Source organism: Trachurus trachurus (genome assembly GCF_905171665.1).
Source record: "Trachurus trachurus genome assembly, chromosome: 1".
Lineage (NCBI taxonomy): Eukaryota > Metazoa > Chordata > Actinopteri > Carangiformes > Carangidae > Trachurus > Trachurus trachurus.
This window is the reverse complement of record NC_139891.1, coordinates 26,754,884-26,777,705: the sequence shown is the minus strand read 5'-3', so window position 1 is coordinate 26,777,705 and position 22,822 is coordinate 26,754,884. Positions and strand designations below refer to the sequence as shown.

Genomic DNA, 22,822 nt, shown 5'->3' with positions numbered 1-22,822 from the left:
GGATCATCAAAGTTATTACAGCTCATCCTGAGGGCAGCATGAAAGTATGAACCAAATTCTGATGGCAATCCATCAAATCCAAATTCTTCAAAGCCATATGAGAACCGGCTGCTGGTGGTGGTGGTGGAGCCTGGGAGGAAAAGTCAGGGGATCACCAGAATCACTGGGCTCATCCTCCGTGTGTTCATTAAATATTGGTCAAGACTTTTTCTTTTCTTTTTTTTTTTAGCGAAAAGACAAAAATAACTCTTTGAGGGACAGTGGGACTTCACCAGAATCATCATGTATGGCATGTTTGCCAAAGCTTCACTGCAGACATCACAGACATTTCCGTCTCAACCATGAAAGTCGACCTGCTGTTGGCAGGAGAGGAGAGGTGAGGGGAGCGCCGGAGTCAGCGGGGTTCATCCTGTGAAGACTTCGGCTGTCTGGAATAAATTCCATGCGAATACATCCAGTGAATCGTTGCTGAGATTTTTCAGTCTGAGCCAAAGTTTTTTCCTCTGACCACCAGATCCCATCTCTTCAGCCACGCCGTTAGCACGCCTAATAACAAACACAACGGGTACGAGTCACTCGACACGAGAGAGGACAGCGTGTGTTTGTTTTTCATTTTGAAGCAGACCGGCTTTTTAGGGAGGAGAAAGAAAAGACAGGCTGGTGGCTGGTGGCTGCTGCAGCTGCTGTGAGTGCTGCGACAGTACCTGGATCACGCCGGAGTGTCTCTGTGAAGCCGAGTGGACGGCAAACTTCAGAATGAGTCATGATGCTTGTGCACTGCGAGCGGTGCTTCTTCACAGATCTGAGCAGCACAGGATGAACTGCAGACTGCAGCTACTGGAGACGAGTGCGTGTGAGATCAATGTGTGAGTTACTGTAAAAAAAAAAATTAAAAAAAATCCACTGACGCTCCTGTGATAATGCGCCATTGCCACGTCGAGTGTTTACATCCCACATTAGCATATGTTTTCTTTTATGCAGATACTGTATCCAGATGCAGATAGCATCTTATCACCAGAGCCAAAGGTCTGGGGAAATGTAAACGCAGGCCGATTACAGCTTGTTACATGACATGAAGTATTAATTTACTGCTACAGGAACAAATATAACTGTAGTGTAATAATTACTCCAGGATAATTCAAATATGTGAAAAGGAAAAGTAAAATCATGGTGTGTTAATAGGAACATATTTTGAAACTGCGATGCAATCATCTCTGTCGCACTCCTGCAGTTTAGGGAGCTTTTTTGTTTCCTCCCTCTCCTGCTGCTTGTCTCCCTCCCTTGAGTGTGTGAGGCAGGGTAAGCCTCTGTCATTTGGGAGAGTCATTAAGTACAGCCTCAGAGTTAATGTCTTTTCTACTTTCTACTTTAAAAAAGAAAAAAGAAAAAGAAGTTTTCTTTCTTTCTTTTTTTTTTTACCTTAGTTTTCTGAGAAATGTGACTGGAAGTAGACAGCGAATTGGGAACACAGTCACAAGTAAAGGACACAAGTTAAGGACAGATGAGAGAGAGAGTCCCCAATTCACCCCCCACTATATATATCCGCCAGACATCAAGGCTGTTATCTCAACAAACAACAAATATATCTGACTGCAAGCTGAGGTCTGGAAATAATGGTGCTATCAACTTTAAGACATCCAACCAAGATATAGGTGGAAGCAGAGGGGGGTGGGGGGAATGTAATTTATTAAAAACACAACGTTTTTTACCTCATGGCATACATGTTGGTCCACTTATAGCCTACAGACTTTTACAGGGAAACACATCAACAGTTTGAAACAAAGCTACAACAAATTGCTTTTGGCAGAATAAGCAATGAATATTCATAGTCCGACGGCAGGCCCTAAAGTGCTGTCTTCATAATGCAATTCTATCCCACTCCACCTTGACAATGAATAATATTACCAGAAAATGCAATGCAATTAAAGCAAACCCTTGTTCCCTGTCTCCCCTCGCCACATGTGTCGCCCTCCCCCCACCCCCCCTCCTCCCTCCATGCAGTACAGTGATAATATTAAAAATTAAACAAGTCATCTGATTTCTTTACTGCAAAATTCATGCATAATAGTGTGGTGGTAGAACAAGTCGCCTCCAGCCAATTTCTGAGCAACAACCAGTCTTTTGCAGGCAGATTTAATGTATGACACTGGACCTAAATTAGACACAAAGAGGAGATTTAAAAAAGAAAAGAAGTCTCCACATCCAAAATCCTTTTGTCAAATATTTGCAGTGTTGATTACAAATGTAGACAAATGGTTGGTAAACAGCGAGTGAATACATAATGCATGTAAGGCCGGGATATGCTGTATGTCAACACGGATAATGCCAAGGTTTTAACCTTTCTGCTGAAATGAAACAGGAATTCCAGATGATTGTATTATATAATTACAGGTTAGTAACCTCTCCACACACATTATGCTCCTCTGGTGACACCGTCATGTGAATACAAACTATTGGAGACTGGAGCTGTATCAGGAGGGACACATTGTGCCCCCAAGGTGACAGGTAGGTCATAAACATAATTCGTAAGTGGGCTCTGCATGAAAATAATCCAAGGTAGAGGTGGTGGGTGGGTAAGTGGGGTTATGCGGCTTTAAGTACCAACACAACAATGCAGTGCACTCCAAGATTCCTGGTTTGAAAAACAGATTCACACATTTGGAGGTTTGTAATTCACCAACACATGCACAAGCAGGGTTTGCGTTTCCATTGACTGATGTTATGCAAATAAAGCTGCAGGTTTAATTGATATCGCTATAATTAAACATGACGACGGATCTCCAGCAGTTTGTTTTGCCTCTCGGTTGGAGCTGGATGTCTGGGGCATTTAGACGGTAGCTGCCATGAATTGAATGTGTAAAGAAAATAGTTTTTCCATTTCACTTTTGCAAAAAGTTTGCAGAACAGAGAGTATTTGGAATTTTTTATTTTTCGTTTCTTTGAAATTTTGTTCCAGTCGCTTCAAATATCAAAATCCCTATCAAGCGGGTTAATGTGACCACATCTTTATAAACCATCTATTAAACTAGCTCTTGGAAAGTTAGCACAAATTGCTTAAGTATAACATCAAATCACATTTTTTTGTGCAGTGTGTCATTTATAACCACCACACACTTTTAACAGGGTTTCTTCTGCATAAAGAATTACAAGCTGCCTCTTTCAAACTTCGTTCAGCCTCCAGCTCTCGACAAAACTACGCCAGGTGTCTTCATGGAAAACACAATTTTCTAATTTTCTCTGATTTGTCACTTGTAACTGCAATTACAGCATTACACCGATGTGACAAACGCTGTGTCGTAATCAGCCCCAGTACACAGGTACAATCTACCGGGGAAAGTCAGTGTGTGGTTTCTTTTCTGCATCCAAGCGGGGCAAATTTCTTAATAAGGTTTTTCCTGAATTAACACTACACCCCATCAGGATAATGTTTCCAGGACTGCAGATATGGCTCGTAGCACCAGTGATTACTTTACAGGGCGAGTTCATGAGGAGGAAAATATTAAGCTGCTGCAGATTCTTAAAAACACACTTAGGGTTCCCACTATGTTATCACACCATACACTAATACTGTACATCCCCTGCCCCATTCATGCTTTGGAGAAGTCTTTTCAACAGTTGTACCTTATTTTGTACATTTAAAGCAGAAGTGAGTGATCCGGTCGTTTTCGCTAATGCTGCGTTCCAGGCAGGCTTTTGAAATCATAAATTACAGCTTCAAGTCACAACTTACGACTTTGTAGCGTTCCAGGCAACCCACTCGTGTTTTTCCGACCTGTTTTACCGGTGAAAGTCACTATAACGGCCACTCGTAACTTCCGACCCGTGAAATCGTACCAGTACGTCTTTTTGTACAGTCTATGTACCAGATCAAACTGGTACGACGTCACAGGTCGGAAAAAAACGAGTTTCCTTGAACGCACCATAACAGTCCTCGTCGCTACGTCGCCACATTCACGGCGTTCCTTGGCTGCACACACAGCCCTGCATGCCGTTCTCTCTCCTCATTGGATAAAAACTGTAGGATACGATAAATGTTTTCTCCTCGACTCAGAGCAGAGCAGAGTGACTGGCAGACCCGTGATTCAGACCAAACACTCTATGTAAGTGATTGCTGTCGGAAGATATAACTATTTAAGACTTATATTAACACAAATATATCACTCACTTCTGCTTTAACCAGTTTGTTTCTATGTTTATTCCTCTTTCTCATTCTCTCTCCCAGAAGTCTGATTTAAAGATGTGCAGATTAAGACAAATTTATCATAGAACAACGCAATGCTGTTTTTGATTTTAAACCACACCAACTCTGTCACTACCTACAGTATCACTCAGCAGAGGACACAATAGGTCCAATATAGGGATGTCACAATTACTTCTTTTCACAATTAATCGCGGTACTAAACGCCACAATTAATTGATCGTAAAGATTCCTAAATACCGTCACTTTCCAAAAAAGATTATGTCGGAACCGTATTGGCAGATGTGTGCCAAAGTAAAGGTAAATGCACAGATACAGACGCTGGTCCATTTACCTAAAGTAACATTGAATTGGTAGAAATGCTAGAGTGTCATTTGTAACTTGAAAAATTATTAAAATTAACTTAAAAATTTGGTATAGATGACAATTAATGACTTGAATATTTCAAACACTTCCCCTGGGTGATTAACAATTGGTCATATTTTAATAGATACTTAAAATATTTTGTGTAAATAATTGGTAAAGTAATTATATTTTTAGTATATTTGATTTTACATATCAATAGTGTTGTTAAATTAATTAATGCACAATAATCGTACCAAGAAAATCTTTAATTTAGACGTCCCTAGTCCAATACAGGAAACACTCATCAACTCAAAGTCTGTTTTCTCGCTTCTTTGGTAAATAAATCCTTGTTGGGGTCTTAAAAAGTCAAACAGACAGAGCTCTGGTAGCTGATGTCACGATGTGATTAATAATTTTCAACAACAACTTGAACATTTCCAGGATATTTGACTTTTTTTTCTTAATTTCCATGTGTTTTCCATGATTGGAAAATTGGTCAACCATTTTCCAGACTTCCAGGTTTTCCAGGACGCGTGGGAACCCTGATACTGGAGACACTATAGTGAATTAATAAACACACGAGACCAGCCAGAGAGCAACAGGAAACGTGAGAAGAGAGCGAGAGAGAGAGACGTGACCTGCTGTGGATCATGCAGTGAGGTGGGATGTGCTTTCACCGCGGTGCCACCGAGTCTCCCTGTCGTCACTGCTGTTTATCTGACTGAGCCTTGATGTTCATGTATGTGATCCTGGAGTCAGGTCGTCAGGTTTCCCAGCAGAATCCTGATATTGCTTTATTCCTTTTTCTTTCTTTTTTTTTTTTTCCAGGAGGCTTTGTGACGGCCCACAACAGCCAAAAAAACAAACAATTTAAAATCCCATTGATCAACAATAGAACAAAAGGCAGAGAGTCCAATATAAAGACCAGAGGAATGCTCAGATTGTTTGACAGCAGTCTCTTTTCTGCCAAACGCAGCTGTCCAACCAATTACTGATGTGGTCAGTTACTTGATATCTGTCTCTGACTGAAGAGTATCAGCCTCAGACTTTGTTGTCCTCAAAAGCCCATTAGCGCAATTAGTTCCACTGATTAAAATTAGTATTTCACGTCAACAACAAACAACTGAAAGACACCAAAGCTGAAACAAGGACAAGCTGAATCAGTTTCCACATCTCTCTGCTCCAATCTAACATTCATAAACTCTATACGGCATTTCCATTTCAAGACCTAAGGTGAGCCGAAGGTGAGCGCAGGGAAACCAGGATTACCATTTTCCCTTTGAACTGGGATCAACACCCGCTGACACTGACAAGAGCGAAGGACAAGAGTGAGAGGGGAGGACGAGGGATGAGAAGCAAACAAGAGGGAGACGGAGCAGGAGACAAATGTCCATTGAAATGTAGAGTGAGGTGCGAAGTCGAGGAGGAAAATGGAAGAGTTTACAGTGGAGAATTTCCATTCTGTTATTTGCCGCCACATTAGAGGACCAAAGGAGCAATTCAATTACGGGACAGGATGGAGAGAAAGGGAGGGGAGGAGAGGAGAGAAGCGGGCGTGGAATGGGAGGAGAGGTAAATTGGAAAATATTAAGTTCAGGCAGGCGTCAAGAAGGAATTCCTGTTGCTTTTTGTCCTTGTCTCTGATTTCCTTCTCTGTAATTAATCAAAAGTAGAAATGTTAAAAGGTGAATTATAAATGCTGTCTGTTCCTTCATGTCACACTGGTGCTTAGCTTTCTGCCAGTGGCCACTACTAAGCCAATTAACTTGAACACAACTTCTTGTTCAGGTACAGTAGATGTTTGGCATATATACGGTTGATATTTTCCTCTTGTTCCATTTAAAAAAAGTCAACAAAGTGTAACAATAAACAATTACTCATAACAAGCCTTGTTTGAGCTGTCAATTACCAGAGCAGGGTCACTGTAATTCTTCAAAGACAACAGCAGCACAGTTCCCGTAAAAGAAAAAGAAAAAGAGACCAGATTGCATCTATGAAATGAATATTTTCCCAGAAAGCTGTCTGGCTAATACACGGTGTAATACACGGCTAATATACAGCAAATGAAGATCTACATGGACATTTATTGCCGAGCAAGTCAGACTTTTAACTTCGGCCTGTTCATCACAAAGATTGCTTGAGGCTGTTTGGCCTGCTAATGAAGAAATATTACAATAATCTAACTAGTTGTTGGACCACGAGTGTCAACAACATACTGCAAACTGAGGCAGCAAGTTTGTGTGTGTGAGTGTAAATGACTGAAAATCCATTTGGTTTTCCATCTTTCCTTGACGTCCTGGTGTCATGATCAGGTTTATGGAGCATCCCCGTTCTGTGTTCGCACATGTAAACATCATTTTCTCAAGTTGCACGGTTTGTAAAAAACAAAGAAATGATTCTGAACAGCACCACAATGGTCTTAATGCTGAAATAAATGGAAAGTCTGACAGCAGCGTAAATGGAAAATGCACATTTTTATTGTCTGTCATTACTCCTAATTAGACGGAGAAGATACATTCAGTAGGTAAATGTCTCTGCAGCAGATGTTACGTTTGTGTGTGAAAGCTGGATTTGCTGAATGCCAAAGACGTCAACAGAAAACTACACCAACTACACCAGCAGGAGATGAACAAATGGTACAGTAGAGTATTACTATCATGTCAACATGGATATAAATCAGAGTTCAAGGGACGAGTTCAAGTTCTAAGCTACACAGTGTTAAACATATGGACTACAATAACATCTTCAACGTTGTCGGACTGAGACACCTTAGGGGGTTTATTCTTTATGGCCCTTTTCCACTAGCACGACTTGATTTGACTTTTTTATTTATTTTTTATTTCATTTTTTGCTTTTCCACTTGCACTCGAGTGTGACGTCCAACACGAGAATCAAACACGCTAATTTAAAAAAACACACCAGCAACAGGGACCACTGATCCATTCTGTACTGAGACTTTTGTTATTCTTTTACACAAGTTAATTTACTGCTGTGGGGAAAACAAACAACGCTGTGGTCCGTAATCGAGGTGCACTGCAGACGAGTGAGAAAAAAGAGAGCGAGACGCCGCGATATGACGACCACGCCGACACTGATGAGGTGCTATGAAGAACTCAGCTGTGACGGAAAAGGACCTGAACAGAGTCGAGCCGAGCCGAGTAGAGATGTAACTGCGTAGTGGGAAAGGGAGCAAAGTAATAGTAACTGGTAGATTTAATTTCACCTTTATTTATTCAGGGAAGGTCAATTGAGAGCGAGCTCTCTTTTTCAATGACGCCCTGATTACAAAAACACACAATTATACAATCAAAATCATAATCCAATTACATACAGGCTGTAGAACATTTGATAGTAAGTTTTTAAAGCTATCTAAAGAAATAAGATGATCCAGTTTCAGATTATTATTGTGCATCTGCCCCAATACTGAAGCAGTGGTGGGCCGCCATGAAAAAGTGCATACTGAGTAGTCTTGTAACAACACAGAGCGTAGGCCAAGGCAATTTATTCTAACTGTTCATATTTACCCCTCACTGTGTGTGTTCATATACTAATTCATATATAGTCACATGACTCCACCTCATCCATGATATTGATTAGAGGTCAGATGGCTCAACCCTATCAGGACGTGTAAGGAAAATGGACTCGTTATGCCACAACTGTTTTTCTGCCTGATACACTATGAAAATGTAATCAGGGCATATACGTACTTATACATAAACACACGCCAGGCAGCAGCAGCAACATTATTGTCAGTTATCAGTTTCAACGCTGCGTCTGATCACAGTGTAAAGTTAGTCTGTGTAAGAAAACTAAAAGCCTCAACAAAGACACAGGAGTTAAGAGGAGAAAACCTTGGCACATGGCTGCGCTTAGTTCTGTCGTACGTCTTCAAACCCGACATGTCTTGGATTTTTTTTTTTTTTTTTTTTGTAATCCCAAAAGAAACTAAATCATATCATTGAGAGGAAAGTCACATACAGTATCTAAGCTTCTGGTGGCTCCAGAGATTAAGTTCCAGACACAATGGATTGAGATGAGCTTAAACTCTTTTACTCCATATTCATTTCCTGTAAGTTTTTTTTTCTTTTTTCTTTTTTTTTTCATGTCTACTTCTACCTCTTTCCCAGTCACTTTGATCCTCCCCTCTGGCTGCCGTGAGAAACTGTGTCATTACGAGCAGCTCCTGGATGGAAGACCTTTCAAATGGCCGGTTGTTTTTCCAACATGTGGTGGGATTTAAGCCTCCACATCCTTTTGAGTCTGCCACCGAACGACGCTCCTTTTCTCTTCATCTTGTCGTTTGTCTAATACACACACAGACACACGCGATGTGTACGCACGTTGCCAGACACAAACACACACAACATCTGCTCGCAAAGTTCAGACAGCGAGAAAGTTCCTTCTGTTCAGACCTCTGCTGTGTGTGTGTGTGTGTGTGTGTGTGTGTGTGTGTGTGTGTGTGTGTGTGTGTGTGTGTGTGTGTGTGTGTGTGTGTGTGTGTGTGTGTGTGTGTGTGTGTGTGTGTGTGTGTGATGGAGAGAGGCAAAATAATGAATCGCTCCCTCTGTTACCTCTGTTAAAGTGGTGTTTGACAAATTAAAATGAATGAATGGTGAGACACACGGCCGCACACCTCCACAGCATATGGTGGCTTAGGCCAGGTCTACGAGGACAAATATTTCCCATCAGGCCCCGGTCCCGACACTGACCACCTGTGACAACACCGTTATCCTCGCCGCTCGACTCCCCGGCAACAAGAAACTGAAATATTCACTGTCCGCCCAGCCATGCTTCTGCATAGATCACTGCCTTTATTTGATCAGTCTGGGCTCCCTGCGTCTCCCGGTGGAAGAAGAAAGAGGAGCTCTAATTCTCCGCAGCCCGGCTGTCCTCTTGAAGCTGCTCAGAATCATTTCACGTCCATCTGCCACAGGCCTCAGAGCTAATTAAAACCAGCAGTTAGCTCTTCTCGACCTGGTGCTGCAGGTCACGGCTAAAATATATATCAGCATCTGCAGCGGCGAAGCGAGGCGAGGTGACAGCGCTATGGTGTCTCAAAGTTGTTTTTTGACTGGCCGCTGCTGGACAGCAGAGACACAAACAGCAGAGACTCAATATGTCTGAAGTTCGCAGTCCATGTGAAAATGGAAGGATGAAGGGAAGAAAAACATTTTTTTTTTTTTTTTTTTTTTTTTGGTGGATGGAGGTTGAGGGGTGGCGGTGGGGGTAGCAAATCAGAAAGATGGCAGAGCAGCATGAAGGGGGAAGATGGAGAGGGCAGAGAGTATGGGCTCCATTAGATTAGAGAGAGTGGGAAGTGACAGCTTGTAAGTTCTTCTCTGGCCAGTATTTTGAGGGCTGGGGGAGTTTGGGAATGTGTGTGTGTGTGTGTGTGTGTGTAGGGGGAGTAGGACTGAGTGTGTGTTGGATATGCAGAGTGGGGTTAGGGGCAGGCACATGGACATAAATTGCGAGCGGTGGGACAGGCAGAGAGAGAGAGACAGACAGACAGCGAGATGGGGCTGGGGACTCTGGGAGCGATGCATATCGGATCAATAAACTTCATAAACGACATCATCAGCTCGGTCACCACGAAGACAGCCAACCGCCAGGCACCATCTGGCCCTGTCTCACCGGACCGCAAGATCAGCCAGCATAACCTCGCGCACACAAACACACACTCACACACACACACACACACAAACACACACCGCTGCACACGCAGAGCTGTGCAAACACTCGGTGCACTCACTTTGACACGCATGAGCGCACGCAGAGACATTCGAGCCAGGTAGACGCAAACTGAGATTGGTCTAGGGAGACAGATTGTGTGTGTGCGTGTGTGTACATGTGTGTGCATGTGTGTGTTTGTGTGTGTGCATGCGCCACAGCAGTTAAGCACTTTACTCGGGGAACAGAAGTTTATGAGTTCTGTATGACACTTTATCCTATAGCATGATAATGACCGTAAAAGAGACAGAGAGCAAGCGTCAACCTGAGAGAACAAAGCAATATAAAGAATAATTTAGAGGCGGAAAAGTAGGAGTGGGAGACAGAGCAGGGAGGAGAGAGAGAGAGAGGGAGAGACAGAGAGAGAGAGAGAGAGAGAGAGAGAGAGAGAGAGAGAGAGAGAGAGAGAGGGGGGGGGGAACGAGAGAGGAAGACATGTCTTGTTGAGACAAGAGGGGAGCTGTGAAGAAAGGTGCAAATTAGTCTTTTCTATGAGGGTTCAAAGGAAGAATTATGCATGAATCCTCATCACAGTGTGTGTATGTGGGGTGCAAGCAAATCAGAATATTTCATCTCACAATGCTGGGATTTTTTTTTTTACATTCAGATTGCATGAATACCTGAAAATGAAGCAGAGACAGTTGCTTCTTTTAGCCGTCTTACGTGTGTGTGTGTGTGTGTCTCTGTCTCTCTTTTATTGAAGAGTAGAAACAGAAAAAAAAAAAACGTGTGACAATCTGAGAATTAAATGTTGCCACGTACATTTTTATCTACCTGAAATTACTTCTATTCTATATCACAAAGTATATTACCACAACCAGACACCAACAATTGACAGAACCAGCTGTCATTTTTTATCTTGTTGCTATGGATACGGGTGTTGGTGCAACAGCCTTGAATTTTAGGCCGACTCGCTGTTGAAAAGTTACAAACCGATCAGGTCCTCTCTCAGCCCAAACAATCTGCCAACAATGTCACTGGGCTAAAGAGCGTATAGTACCCCCCCCCCCCCCCCCCCCCCCGTCTTTGTCACATTGACAGCAGAATGAATAAATATCAGTCATGTAATATCTGACGGTTCAAGATGTTCATACTGCACTGCAACCTGGTTTTGTGAAGTTATCTAGACAGTATCACTTACATACTGTATGCTGTGTGATAGGCATTTAGTAGTCTTTGGACAGAGCTTTTTGTTAAAGGCTCATTAATAATCATAATTGAGCTGCTCATTAGGTTGATTCAGTCTGTTTCTCACTTTGGAGGTTTGGTTTTATCAGCCCCCAAAGAGTCTCGTCTAACTAAAGGAGCATTAAACAGCCCAGACACACAGACACGCTTAAAGTAACAACTACAAAAAAAAAAAAGAAAAAAAAAAAACATAATTACAAGGATGAAAGAAAATTGTTATGATCAGACGAGTTCGGGTTCTGTTTCCCCTTTTCAACATAATTCAGACAAAGTGCGAACACTGAAAACAATGTATACTTAATTCATATTTAAAGACAAATCAGCAGACAACCTGCAGCCATCAGACCTCCTGCAGTGATGATAACAACATTACCATCATGTAAGGACGGGCTTGGTTTGGTAAAAAACAACGTGATGTGTTGTGACTACTAACAGGTTTACATGTGGAAACTATGCAAGTTTGGTCACTTTGTTGCTGTTTTGCTTTTCAAGGCAATCCACGGAGCGGTGGATAACGTTATATATCGTAAGTGTTGTATATTTGTGTCGTCTTATCTGTCATAAACAAAAGATTACGAATTACGGGTTGCGTTTGTGTCGAGGTGCCGCCGAGACAAGATCCAGGACACCGGGTCTTAGGTACTGATCTTGCAAGGTCGGTTTTTGTGCACATTCAGCACGCTATGAGATAATAACGGAATGCTACGAGGCGGAGTTGTTTTAGAGGTGAATTCATGCAAAACCGCTGACGCACGTTCCCGTCGAGGGCAGTTTTTCAGCAAGCAGTCTCTGCATTTGCCTCGAAAACAACTCCGTCTCGCAACGTTCTGTTATTATCTCATAGCGTGGTGAATGTGCAGGTTTTGATGAGTTTTATGAGGGAAACCAAGAAATCCCATGAGCCTCCGGAGCGTAGCTCTGATCAACTCGCAGCTCTGCTCCGCCGTTCTAAAAATAGCTTGCACCGACAATTAAAGGTAACAAACCTACTAATATGACTATTATGGTAATGGGCCAATTTGCCAAAATGTTGAACTATCCCTTTAACCATCACAATTATTCCAAAGCTGTTTAATTAAGGTGAAAAATCTTACATAGTTTCCTCTTTAAGTTGGGCTGTTAGCAGCACAAACGGCAGCACTGTTACACAGTGGAGTGGAGTGATGATCCAACATCTGAGCCTGCTCAAGGTTTTTAGAGGGGGCATTGATTGTCAGAGTGGATTTCTCTTCCTGATTAATTGGATGGTCTGATGTGAAATACTCGCTGCTTAATCTTTCTCCATCCCTCTTTCATTCTGCTTCTCTCATTGGCATTGACTCTGCTATGGACTTTACTGTAGAATGGGGGGTTAGATCAAATATTAGATGTGACATTTCTCTGTCTCTCTCTGCAGAACATCTCACAGAATAACTCCTGCATCTGCACCCGTACTTTCTAGTCCCACGGCGTCACTGAAGTTGTATTTCATGAGCACGTGTTAATTCCTTACGACTTAAGTGGAGGCACGAGGCAGTCAGGTGTTCAGGGGGAAACTAACTGATTGCAATAAATAGCTGATGGAACCCCTGCATTTAATTAGTTATCTTAATAAAATGCATGAACTCGTTTCATCTTAATCAAGATGACGTGGGAAGTGGAGCCAACATTACGTGGCCACATTTAGTTACATGTATTGGCTCCAGTTATCGTGCCCACGGTGTCACCTGCGTGGTGATGGGAGGGGGCCGCAGCTCTCAGGTGACTGCTCAGCTCAGTGCACCTGCCAGACTGTGACAGCCGATTGCTCACTGTCAAATCATATTGTGTTTTAAACGCTGTGCTAACCCGCTGCAGCAACTGTTACATCAGCGCTTACTCTGCAGCCTCTGCAGCGACTCCAGCGTCAACTCCACATTCATTATGTTTTATGCTGTCACTGTTAATTTCATATGTTTTGCTCTTTTCGCCATAATTATGTGACAACTCGTCTGTCTGCTGACTCCTGTCACTTTTGCTTCTGGATGTGGAGGCTTCCAGGGACAGATCCTCCATACCTCTTCACATCATCATAATGCTGTAGCAAAAACTTTGTGGTAAATCTGAAGTTTAAATTGGTTCTGGCAAAAAAATATAGAAGATATTTTGTGGTAGTTTGTCCTTCACGCTCAGATGAACAAGGACCTGCAGCCTCTGGTAAGATTTCTACTCCTGTTGAGCGTATTCAGAATCGACCAATAATAGGTATGATAATATATACACTGAGTAACTCGAGCAAGAATTATGAACCACAGGCCTGTGTCGGCTGTAAAGTAAGACCTGGTAGCAGTCCTGGCAAGAAGCCAGTAGGCTGCAACAAAAGTGTTGTGTCGGATGGTCTGACATGGTCTGCAGTCCAGACAAGTGTGTGCTATTATCCCCACGTTCAGATGATGGTGGTGTCCTGCTCCTCTCCGTGGCAGCTGGCTTTTCACCCTGTCGTCGAGTCTGACCTTTCGTAACTGCTACAAATTTTTATAAATCTTTTGATGTGTTAAAACTAATTATTTTCCGCAGCAGCTCTCTCAGTGGGACAGGACTTGCACTTGGACTTATTAGTGGTCCTAGGACCACTCGAGAATGATACCAAAGGAGCTGAACAAGGCTGCTCTTTACGCCCTGCTGTCAGTATCATCTTTGATATGGATGGGAGCGGCCATTAAATGAATAGACGGCTGGATGTGACAGGAAGGAGTTTTCTGATTCACTTTTACCAATATTTAACTGATGTGATGTCAATCAGTATTTATTTTTTGTTGTTAATTGCTGCGGGCGATGGCATTGGTACGTTTATTTGCGGTGTGTGACATTGTGAAAGGGTGAGGGTGACGATGAGGGGCGACATTCAGAAAGCTTCTTTTGTCACTTTTGTTGATCTACAGGATATACTGTATGCTTATTAAAATATGCAAATGGGTTGTTGTCATGAAACTATCAGGAGAAGTAAGTACTGTAGAACAAAGGACTCGCTCCCTGTTTTCTGTTTTTAATGGATAGCAGCAGGGAGTACAGTTTAAGGAGGCTAACGCAGCGTAGTGGCGATGCTCTGACAGTAAACACTTTCATTGCAGGCTGAGTCTTGAGCAACAGAATAATTGCAGTCCACTGTCATTAAGCCACACTCAGTGAGCCCCCATTAAGTTAACAGGAGAGCCCTTTCCACGTTCATTCAAATGAAAGAGCAGAGTCAAAGTTAATGGGAATTAATGACAAAAAAAATAAAATAACAAAACTAGGTGTAAACGTCGTATACAGCCGGACAGTCCTCATAAGGACACATGGGGGATGTGATGACACACATGCACAAAAACTAATAAATGTAAATTTAACCTGCTGTATTAAATCCCTGAACACACTTTTTTTAGAAACCTAAATATCAATGTGTAAATAATTTCAGATTGCAACAGCACAACGTGTTTAAAAGCATTTAAATGAACAGTTGCTGTCACAGGAGCACAAGAGCTGTTCCAAAGACTGGACACCATGTTGGTGGGCCAGTCAAAGAACTATGAAAGATGACAACTGGAATTGAGCCTTTACACTTACTGCAGCGTTTCAGCACAGCAATTAAAGTCCTGTTGAGTAGCAGACGGTTTCTGGCCACTGAAACACAACAGGCCTTTTTACAGTAAGAGGAACAATGTCTAAGTCTGGTCGCTTTTCCGCTGTTTTGCTAACTCTCCTCTCGACCATGTGCATTTGTTTACAACAAAGCCGACAAGAAATCAACCAAAAGACGAGTAGATAACATTACATATCATATACGATGTTACAACGTGTATATTTGTGTAGTCTTATCTGTCATAAATAAGAGATTACGGGTTACAGGGCGTGTTTGTGTCGCAGTGCACAGAGACGAGAGCTGGGACACCGGGGGCGGCGGCCCACGATGTTGTAAAGTAACCATCACAATTACTCCAAAGCTGTTTAATTAAGGTAAAAATGTAACATAGTTAAACTACAAATCCTGCATAGTTCCTCTTTAAATTGAAAAGAGGGACTTTACAAGGACAAAGTGCAGTACACCAAGGCATCAAATAAAAATAAATGACCAAATGTACGCATGAAAACAGGTGTATCTAAAATACACGCCTGCCATAAATTAGACTGTTACCTTCTGCAGTTGGCACGAGAGCGCCCTGATGAGGTAATACCAAATCATTTCTCAAAGAGCAACAGTCAACCAGTGGTACAGTACGACTTCATCAATCACAGACTCAGTCATTCATGGAAATGTGCAGATCTAATGCCAGATTTTAGCCCCACCCCCTCAAAAATACACAAAAAAAAACACTGCTCATATAAGCTGACACCACAAATATTTCTAACAAGCACTTTTTAGGTGGTGACTGCTATTAAAGGAATGAAAAAAGTTGCTGTCTGGCCATTTGTGTGTACACCAAGGCCACTGATAATTTCATTTAATAACACATAGGGGAGCAGTTATTGCTCTTAATGGGGAGTTAGTTATCTCAGAGAGAGAGCGCAGCCTCATGAAACTGCTGAAGGTCTGTGTGTGTCAATAATGAGTAGATTCAAACAGGTACATATTCTAAAACAATTTAAGATAATCTATAGTAATTTATTCTGGAAACCTTTCACAACAAACCCACAGCCGCCTGCTTTGTCTGAATAATTACGTTATTAATACGCAGTTTGAACATTTTTCTAAATAACTATACTGACAGGATAACTGTAGCAGCTAAGGAATAATATGCAAATTACAGGCATTTCAAACAGGAGCCAGACAACAGCATTAAACAAAAAGGCTGTGAAACGCAGTTTACACAACACATCCAGGGACTCGCACATCTCTCTTGAACAATTAACATAAAGAGCATTTCTGGTACACCTAAAATTACTTAATAACCTTGTAGATGTGACTCACTGGAAAAAAATCCATTTTATCTTGTCTTGATAATGTTCGAAAATCTTTTGTGCAGATGTCTAATGAAAAGGGTCAGTTATCTAAGTGGGTTATTATTTATAACAATCTGTGTATAAGGATTAAAAAGAACTTTTTGTGCGTCCAGAGGACGTTAATTAATAAACCACTGATGGATAAGAACGGTAAAATTAAATTTGATCTCAATCTGTATTCTTTCCTTTTTTTACACACACTGTTCCTGCTGCATAAATGGATATATACTGTGAATGTGAGTGTGTGCTGGAGGGAGACAGGAAGATGGGAACAAAAGAGACACCTACATTCGGTTGTTGGGGATGATCTTCTGCCCGTCTTTGAACCACGTGACCAGGGGTCGGGGGAAAGAGGCGAGAGGAGGTGGGCTGACGACGGCCGCTCTGCCCTGAGTCACGGTCTTTCTCTGCTCCTCGGCGGAAGAGTTCCCCAAAACTGGTTGGAGGGAGAGGAATGGAGAGCGTGAGTGTGAATGCCGAGCTACAATTTACCAACACAGAAGCTCTGGTTTTGTTGGTAATACTATAAATGGGAAACTAAATGCTAACATGCAAGCAGAATGAGAGAATGCCGGCGGTGCTCTGTGAGAAAAGTTTTATTTTGGCCATTTGCCCTCAGCTGGAAATTTGTTCTAAGGATTGAAAACCACGCCATTCAGTTATGAGTTTTACTGAAGGGCAAGGAAAGCTGTGTCGCTAACAGAGACAATAAGTTCAAACAATCTATTCAAAAGACCATAGAAACCTAAACATGTCTGCAAACTACTCCTCTTTTGTGAAGCAGTTAATATCTGGATAGAGGAGGTTTAATAAAAGCGAATGGTGGAGCGACCTCAGACGAAGTCACACTGATATTTACAACGGAGTTTATGGTCTAAACTAAAGCTTCTCAACAGTATGAGGTATTTCTTTATAAAATAAAAAAAGCCAATCTAATACAACTGTGGATGTGAGTAGCTATTTTTAGCAGGTTTTATTAGTTTTATTATTTTCCACCTGTGTGAGACCTTTGCGGACGAAATGTCACAGCTCCATAGCAGGACAAAGAGGACTGAAGACTGTAGAAATCTTTAGTTGAGATTAACCGAAAACACAACTCAAGAAGAGCGCTGGTGAATCTTACAGACAAAAGTTATGATGATCGAAAGCAGTGATTCCCAAACTGGGGTACTTACGGAAAGTGATGTATGCGGAAAAAAGAAATAAAAACCTAAAACATGTTTTGCATGATTCGCATTAAAAAAACTAACGAGTCTGAGGTGGCCACTCATGCTATGGCTATAACTTTCAACTGTCTGAGCATTTGCATGAAGAAGAGTTTCTTACATGCCTACTGTAGGTAATATACTGAACAACCTAAATCTCGGATTACAGAGAGTTTCAGCAACCATATTCAATGTGCGAGATAAAGTTGAGGCCACGATAGAGAAGTTGAACCTGCATGGACGACAACAAAACTGAGGTCTTTTCCATCACTGCATGACTTTTTGTGTGCTAATAAACTCTGTTTGACAAGACAGTGTGAAACATGACACAACCTGACACCTCAGTGAGCGCAGAAGTCGGGGGGGTTCATGGCTGGAGGTCAAACGTCCCAAGAGGGAAGTACGGGAGTGTGGAAAGTTTGGGAACCACTGATCTAAAGTATCCATACTGCCATGGGAGTTGTAGTTTCTTTTTATGTCTTGGATTATGGAAAGGAAACCCAAGAAATATGTTTCAAGGAAAGAGATGAAAGGAATGCCGAAATACAGATTGCACTGAGTTACAGGAGTTGGCCTTCTCTGAGGGTTAGATCGGACGTGACATCAAGATTTCAGCCATGACAGTGTCCTCCATTCACGGCAAAGTTACTACTCTATGTGTTGATGATGTGATTTGTGTTTGTAATTCTGTACTTGTGCCTCAAACACGCAACTTGTAGATCATTATTTGTGAGTCCACTTAAAGCATTTCCAGGTAAATATCTGTGAACCTCCACCAATTTGTGAGGATCCATAGAGACGTGTGTGACTCATAAAATGCAACTCGTGTTCGAGGAGGAGAATTTCTGATCCCCCCCCCCACACCGTTTCCTTTCAATGATATTAAAATATTACCAAATTAATTTTGACTCTATTGATTCACAAACAGGGATGACTAATTGTGTTTTCTGCTGGACTTTAAAAGAGGAGCTTCTTGTTAGTGAGCCCATCGTTAAGTTTTCCTCATAAACGCCGTCCTCATTCCGACCTCCGTCATTAAAACAGCTCCGGTATCGGTGTTATTTTTAATGGTTGTAATGTTGTGTACTCCTCTTTCAATGTGTGTGTGTGTGTGTGTGTGTGTGTAGTGTGTGTTGATGTGTACTCACAGGCCACCTGCACTTCTGTTCTCCTGTGTATTACCGCTCCCATCCTGTTCCTCACCATGCACTGATAGAGGCCGGCGTCAGTCCTCTTCAGAGACGGGACAGACAACCTAGAGGTGGACAAACAGAGAGAGGACGGTCATGAAGGTGTGTTTTTATCTCTGAGCTGTAAATAAACCCAATATAAAAAAAAAAAGAGGCGGGGGGTCGGGTTGCTGGGAGTGTTTGGAGACCAGCAAGACATAAGCGCAGGTCTGTTTGTCCATATGTACGCTCTCTGGTGCAGCTCTCTTTCATGACCTTGATCTGAGGATGGATCGAGCCTCAGGTTGTCAAAGTTTCCCAATAACAGAAGGTAAGGCGGAGTGGTGCATGTGTACAGTGTGTGTGTGTGTGTATGAGAATGTTTTTTTTTTTGTTCTAAGAGGGGTTGTTAATGGGGCTTTAATGGACTGTGCCTCACTAATGGGAAGCTTGGCATAGGATCTAGGTTTGTGCCATGCTAGGCTAACACACACACACACACACAGATATTACACACAAACCGGATAGACACAGTAAAACTGGACATCGCTTTGGGGCTCATTATGAATACCAGGACAGCCAAGTATTTAACTCCCAGGCTGTCAGCGCATGCTGCCAACATACACAAACCCACACTCTAATACACACACACACATACATCAAAGACTCGCACACACAATTCCATTTGAATCAGGAATGACACATTACACAGAAGCTCTCATCCTGAAACAGATTTTGATATTGGACCCTGCATCTCTCTCTCTCCCTCTCCCTGTCGCTGTTCCATTAGGTTTTGTAATAGGTGTGTGCGGTGGGGCTGTCACTGTATATTTTGAAATACCCACAAGTTTTTCTTTTTTTTCTTTTCCTTTATATGTCTCACTAAACACAAAGTTCAGTGTTGACAGGTCCCAATCAATATCATAATTTCTCAGTCAATTTCTCTGACACAGTCTCTCGGCCCTGCGTGCAAAGTCAAATTCCCCGTGTGATTCAGGAGCAGAGCAGCCTCAGTCAGGGTTTTTTTTTTTTTTTACAGTACGACAGCTTCGCCCACAAATTCACAACCCCCCCGCCCTCTCCTCTGCTGCATCAGTGTGGACTCACACTTCCCAACAATACAAAAAGAGAAGTGGGGATCAAACCTCCGACTGTGAGATTTCTAGATGACCGGCTCTGCCTCCTGAAAATACAACAGCTTGTGTGTGATTTTGTATTTTTTAATATGTGTGGACGTAATCTCAAGTCGAATACTTCCATACTTACGCTAACTAGCATTTTGAGTATGTATAAGTGCTCCTCAATTCACGTCAATTTTGTCAAAATGCAGTGTACCGTTAGTACCCGGATGTTGCATAACGTTATAACGGCCAAGTCGAGTGTGGAACGATGGACACTTCCCACCTTCAATGGTCGCCGTCTTAGCTACGTAGCGGAATATAATATATAGGTATTTAATAGATAATATGAAAATCAACATACTAGTTGGCCGATGTTTTCCGCCAGTAAGGGGAGCCAGCTGACACGGCGGCTGCTGTGGCGTAATCTCTACCTTGCATTAAACAGGTAGCGCACACAAGCCGAAAAAAAAAGTAAGGCGTTCATGATCGCTAATTGAAATTACCAACAAAACAAGCCGGTAGATGTGTTGCGGTCCAAAAAAAGTTGCGATCGTTAGTTCTGGTAAGTGCACAATGACAGTATTCGATTTGAGACAACACCAACTGTGGAAATTTGCGCACTTAAGATGTAACTACTATACTATATGACAGTGTACTCATGGAAGTATTCAAACTGAGTTTATGTAACTCTTTAATACAGATGTATCTCACATTTTCAGACTCACACACACCTGTGGCGGTGAGTTGCAGGCGAAAGCATCAACCTGGGATCAAGCCGGAGTTTAGTGTTTTTGCTCAAGGATACAAACAAGACGAGGAGGAACAGGAGGCTGAAGCACCAACGCTGCACTCAGCAGACGAGCTCTAAATACTTAATCTGCTTATGATCAAGTAACAGTAGAGAAAACTTATCAATGTGGAAGTTGTACTGTATGGGGGTGTAACACCAAAAAACAGACCACAACTGCAGATGGTCACAAGCGTACACACACACACGGCCTTGCCAATTCAGCATAGCCCGGTCCTCACCAAACTAAAGTCGCCAGAACGCTGAGAGCAGTCCAGGGCGACACACAACGCGCCTCCTGGCTCGGACGACGACAACGACGGCTGCCTACAAAACGCTGGCTCAACCCCTCCCACACCCCCCGACACACACACCCCCAGCCTCTCTCTCCCTCAGTGTGCATTCGCTCCCAAGATTCCCTGTATTTCTGAATGATGTGAAAAACAATTTTGTTTCACAGCTGCAGTCTTGCCGAGAGGGATTGCTTAGCTCTTACCAACCAGCACACACAGGGACAGGAGGAGACGGGGGGAGTGGGGTGGAGGGGGGGGGGGCAGCGAGGTACTGAGAGGAAAGCAGAGACAGGAGCTCAGACATATTGATTGCTTCTCCTCTTCTTTCCCCGGACCATATACATATTTATAGTGCTAATGTAATTATTAATCTCACTTTGCCCCGGCTCACTTTCCACTGTATTAATTTCATGTTCCACTATTTAAATGTTCTGACCTTCTCTAAACACAGTCCGTCACTAATGGGCACGGCTCTTAGCTGCAGCTGGTTGTTGTTGTTGTTTTTTTTCTGTCCATGCTACAGAAGAAAGGACGCCAGACAGACAAACAGGTACACATGCACTTAGAGATAACAGAGGGATCCATGATTTAAAAAAAAGTCAGTCAGACAGAGCCGACCGGTGGAAGCTGACCTGTACTGTGGCGTCCAGTCGGTGATGTTGCTGTTGTTGAGAGTCCAGCGGTACTGCAGAGGCCAGCTGCCTCCAGCCAGGCAGGTCAGCACCAGCCTGTTTCCCTCCAACATCACCTGCTGCCTCGGTCCACCCCCGCGCAGGTAGGGAGCCACCTCTGACAGACAAACAGAGACACAGAAAAGGAAAATATGTTATTTTTGTTAGTTAAAAAAAAAAGAAGAAGAAGAAAAAAAAAGTCTTCATTGGTCATTAATGAGCAACGAAGCAAATTTATCTTGTATTCTTCCACAACAATAGGAAAAATCCATTCAATTCAATGGTATATTCTTTGCAAAAAGACTGTTTGATGAAACTCTGACATACTAATGTACCTGCACTTTAATATATAATATAAAAGTGGGCTCTGGAAATTTCTATAATGATGTTAATGGTGCCATTCGGCAAATGTCAGGGCAGAATATGAGAAGAAAGTCATCTGTATGCACCGTGTTTCTTTATGCATATTTTCTTCATTGCTCCTGAAGCCAAAGCTCCGACCTTTTCACCTTCACCTCTCAACTTTCATTTCTACCCTCAGCTGTCGCCAGGACGCAGCGACGGGATGTGACTGCGACCGTGTGGCCCCCGAAACTCTGATGCGACACATCTGTAGGATTCACCAGGAGTCTGTCTGGAGATGCTCGCTCCATTACCGAGGTCTATTTAAGTATTCCTCGTCTACCGCTCCACCAGACTGTGTCCATAAAGACATAAATACAAGTTTCTTGTTATCCATCCTCCTCCTGCTCTGAGTGCTCATTCTTCCACTGATTTGCTTTTATAGAGACGGACAGGCATTCATAACAACAGTAATTACAAATGACTGTCCGAGGTATGTTATGTTTTACAGTAAACAAGGCTGCAAAATCACTTTTAAATTATACCTGACGATAAGTGGTACCCCCGGTAGCAACGTATATGGTTCTGGTTCATGATGCATCGCAAAGCGCTCACGCCTGCTGCTTTCTATGTGAGTCCATGCACCGGCAGCATGCGCATGACTGCTTCGACGCATCCAGTTTCCCTGCATTGATGTGCAGCAGCGGTCCAGAAAAAGAGCTATTACAAAAAAAAAACTATCACATTTTCTCCCTGGAATGACACGCTGCACCGTAACTACTTCTGTCTGTGCACATTGCATCTGTAATGTGTTGCTGGCATCGGTTGAAGTGCT

At 42.6% G+C, this 22,822-nt stretch overlaps 1 protein-coding gene across 1 annotated transcript in view; it reads right to left on the bottom strand.

Annotated features, from left to right (window-relative positions):
* The window catches only part of LOC310989093 (protein sidekick-1-like), a gene marked incomplete at both ends in the record, with an annotated part of 280,354 nt that overhangs the window by 155,786 nt on the left and 101,746 nt on the right, over positions 1-22,822 (bottom strand). The window contains 3 exons of the mRNA XM_083975990.1: positions 16,688-16,835; positions 18,753-18,859; positions 21,607-21,763. Of these exons, the coding sequence (XP_083832116.1) occupies positions 16,688-16,835; positions 18,753-18,859; positions 21,607-21,763 (412 nt within the window). The remainder of the gene's footprint in view (positions 1-16,687; positions 16,836-18,752; positions 18,860-21,606; positions 21,764-22,822) is intronic.